The 3513-nt window shown below is 39.5% G+C and overlaps 1 protein-coding gene across 1 annotated transcript in view; it reads left to right on the top strand.

The window, feature by feature from the left end:
• Positions 1-3513, top strand: part of SPAG1 (sperm associated antigen 1) — a 125127-nt gene that overhangs the window by 52688 nt on the left and 68926 nt on the right. Inside the window, exon 10 of the mRNA XM_011966736.1 lies at positions 2838-2997. Within this exon, the coding sequence (XP_011822126.1) occupies positions 2838-2997 (160 nt within the window). The remainder of the gene's footprint in view (positions 1-2837; positions 2998-3513) is intronic.

Genomic DNA, 3513 nt, shown 5'->3' with positions numbered 1-3513 from the left:
TGTATTTATTTTAGAGTGTTATCAATCTTGCCAAACAATTATGTTGAAGATTAGGTCACAGCTTTAAAAGGTAGGTATATTCTAGACACCCCAAAACGTTAACATCTATTTGAAGTGGAAGAAAGCAGAATCTTAATATTTTTTTCAAAACTATAAACCTTCCTCTGAAAGACAAATATCAATTTTTCTTTTTCCTATAGTGTCGTAGGCAGTGTTTTTGTCTGAGCCATGTGGAGTGGTATAGAAGGCACCTTCCTAGGTAGGATTAGAGGTGAACTCCGTGGCCATTGAAGAGCGTTTCTCTTTGTAACTAGCATGGTAAGCACAGCATCATCGATAGCATATGCTACCTGACTGAGCAGACTGACTTAGTTATACACTTAGGGGATCTGTATTCGGGCCTAAAGAGTAGAGGTTAAGTGTCAAGAACAGATTTTCCCTTGCTTACAAATGAACAAGGTGGCCTACCAGAGGATACAAGATATCCTGGGTCAAACACCAAAGACTTTGTTACTCCAAGCAGATGAGCTTCACGTTCATGTCAGTTCCCCTTGCTCCCAAGTCCCACAGGGGTGACATAGAGTGGCCCAGATGGATATTGCACACTCAGTGGATTTATGTGGTGGCTGACAAATCAAAAATTTAGGAAACCAGCCAGGTGCAGTGACTCATGCCTGTAATCCCAGCACTTGGGGAGGCTGAGGCAGGCAGATCACCTGAGGTCAGGAGTTTGAGACCAGCCTGGCCAACACTGCACTCCAACAGGGGCGACAGAGTAAGACTCCATTTCAAACAAACAAAACTTTAGGAAACCCCCTTCTTTTATGATGTGGTGTAAGCAAACCTGCCCAATCTCTGCTCCATATGGAAGCATCACCTTTATTACACTGGAGAGCCAACACACCTGCCCTCCCCGCTGCAGATGAATACTATTTCAGTTTGCCAAGGTTGTTCTCAGTACAAACATCCTTCGAGATGTCCAGAAAGAAGGTGGTTTAGTGCCTCTGCTGGCAGTATAGTCAGAAATAAGAGAAACCCATGGAGAAATTGTTACTAAGTTTCCACATATACCTATTGGGTTACCTATCCCACCATCTCTGAGTGGCAGCTAATGTTCCTAGAATATCAGCTGCTTTTGTCAAGTCAACATTTTAGGTTTAGGGCCTGGCTTAGTATTTCCTTTTTGTAATGGTTATGTTTATGTATTTATTTATTTTTATTTTATTTTATTTTTTATTTTTTTGAGACGGAGTCTCGCTGTGTTGCCCAGGCTGGAGTGCAGTGGCCGGATCTCAGCTCACTGCAAGCTCGGCCTCCCAGGTTTACACCATTCTCCTGCCTCAGTCTCCCGAGTAGCTGGGACTACAGGCACCCGCCACCTCGCCGGGCTAGTTTTTTGTATTTTTTAGTAGAGACGGGGTTTCACTGGGTTAGCCAGGATGGTCTCGATCTCCTGACCTTGTGATCTGCCTGTCTCAGGGCCTTTCTCTGATGCCTCAACTGTAATGTGGTGGGAACATGGCTTACTGCAGCCTCCACCTCCTAGGCTCAAGCAATCCTGCCATCTCAGTCTCCTGTGTAACTGAGACTACAGGTGCATGCCACCTCCCAAAGTGCTAGGATTACAGGCATGAGCCATTGTGCCTGGTTTCAAATGAATTTTTATCTTAACAATATGCAAAGATTAATTCAAAATGGATCATATACTTTTTGATGTAAGATATAGAACATAGAACTTCTAGAAGAAAACATAAGAGAAAATCTTTATGACCTTAGACAAATATTTCTTATGTAAGACATGAAAAGTACAATCCGTAAAAGTAAAAGTTGATATATTAGACTTCATCAAAATTTAGAACATCTACTTTTTCGAAAACACAGAAGAATAAAAGACAAGCCACAGCTGGGCATGGTGGCTCACACCTGTAATCCAAGCACTTTAGGAGGCTGAGGCAGGCGGATCACTTGATCCCAGGAGTTTTAAGACCAGCCTGGGCAACACAGCTGAACTTCATCTCCACAAAAAATTTAAAAAGCCAGACACGGTGGTGTGGGCCTGTAGTTCCAGCTACTCGGGAGGTGGGGGTGGAAGGATAATTTGAGCTAGGGAGGTCAAGGCTGCAGTGAGCTGTGATTGCACCACTGTACTCCAGCCAGGGCAGCAGAGGGAAACCCTGTCTCAAAAACAACAACAAACAAAACAAAAAACAAAACAAGTCACAGACCACAGATTGGGAGAAAATACTTGAAAATCGTGTATCCAACAAAGGATGGTGTATCTATTTTTCATTAGAGTCAGCATAAAATATTTCAGAATTTTCAGCATTACTGTAAAACAGTAATGTGGGCTGGGTGTGGTAGCTCACACCTGTAATCCCAGAACTTCAGGAGGCTGAGGTGAGAGGATTGCTTGATCCCACAGGTTTGAGACTAGACTGGGCAACCTAGTGAGACCTCGTCTCTATATTTTAAATAAACAAACAGCATATGTAGCATGATTTCATTTGTGTAAAACTATACATCTCTGTGGGTATATATGCATAGAAACATCTAGAAAGATGATTATCAAAATGTTAACAGTAGTATCTGAGTGGCAAGATTTTAGGTGATTTTTTCTTTATTTTTTATACTTGTTACACTGGTTTTTTTTGTTTGTTTGTTTTGTTTTTGTTTTTTTACAGTGGACATGTATGACTACAATCAGACAAAGGCCACCCCAAAAAAAGCCGTGTCTTAGTTGTATTCTTTTTTCAACATCTTTATGTTTTTACCTGAAAGATTGGTTATATTTATTATTAAAGGAAAATATTTTGTTTAATATGGTAATTATGTTGCAGAAAACCTTGTCAGAGGTTGAAAGAGATCTGAAAAATTCTGAAGCTGTATCTAAGACTCAAACCAAAGGCAAAAGGATGGTTATTCAGGAAATAGAAAACTCTGAAGATGAAGAAGGAAAAGACAGCGAAAGAAAACATGAAGATGGCAGTGGAGATAAGAGTAAAATATCTTTTCTATTTAGGTTATGTAAAAAACTGCCTTTTTATATGATGAGCTGGCTCAGTTTTTCTATTTGTACAGAAATTCGTAATCTACCAAAGTTTTTCTAGCTTTGCCTTGTAAATTCACAAGCCAGCTTCGCTCATCTTTTTCTTAATACAGCTTGACAGAATCTCTCAAACCCATTTTCCTTCTTAACCTGTCACCTTTTTCTAGTGCTCAGTTTAATTCCTGGTCACCACCTTTAAATGTAAATGACTGTGTTCATATGACACAAACCATTTGCAAGTTAACCTTAAATATCTCTCTTTGATAATTGTTTTGTATGTATCTTCTTGACTGCAAACAAATGTGTTGGTTTCAAAACAGGTATGGGTAGCCCCATTTATATGCCAAAAATGAATGCATTACTAGAAAATTGCTATGTGTGTTTCTCAAAAATATTTTAAATATGCAAAAGAAATAAGTATAATTTAACACTTGAAACAATATTTTAAGAGAATCTAGACTAGATAA

Source organism: Mandrillus leucophaeus, unplaced genomic scaffold (genome assembly GCF_000951045.1).
Source record: "Mandrillus leucophaeus isolate KB7577 unplaced genomic scaffold, Mleu.le_1.0 Scaffold770, whole genome shotgun sequence".
Taxonomy (NCBI): Eukaryota; Metazoa; Chordata; class Mammalia; order Primates; family Cercopithecidae; genus Mandrillus; species Mandrillus leucophaeus.
Note: the sequence above shows the minus strand (reverse complement) of the source record. Positions and strands in the feature narration are given on the sequence as shown.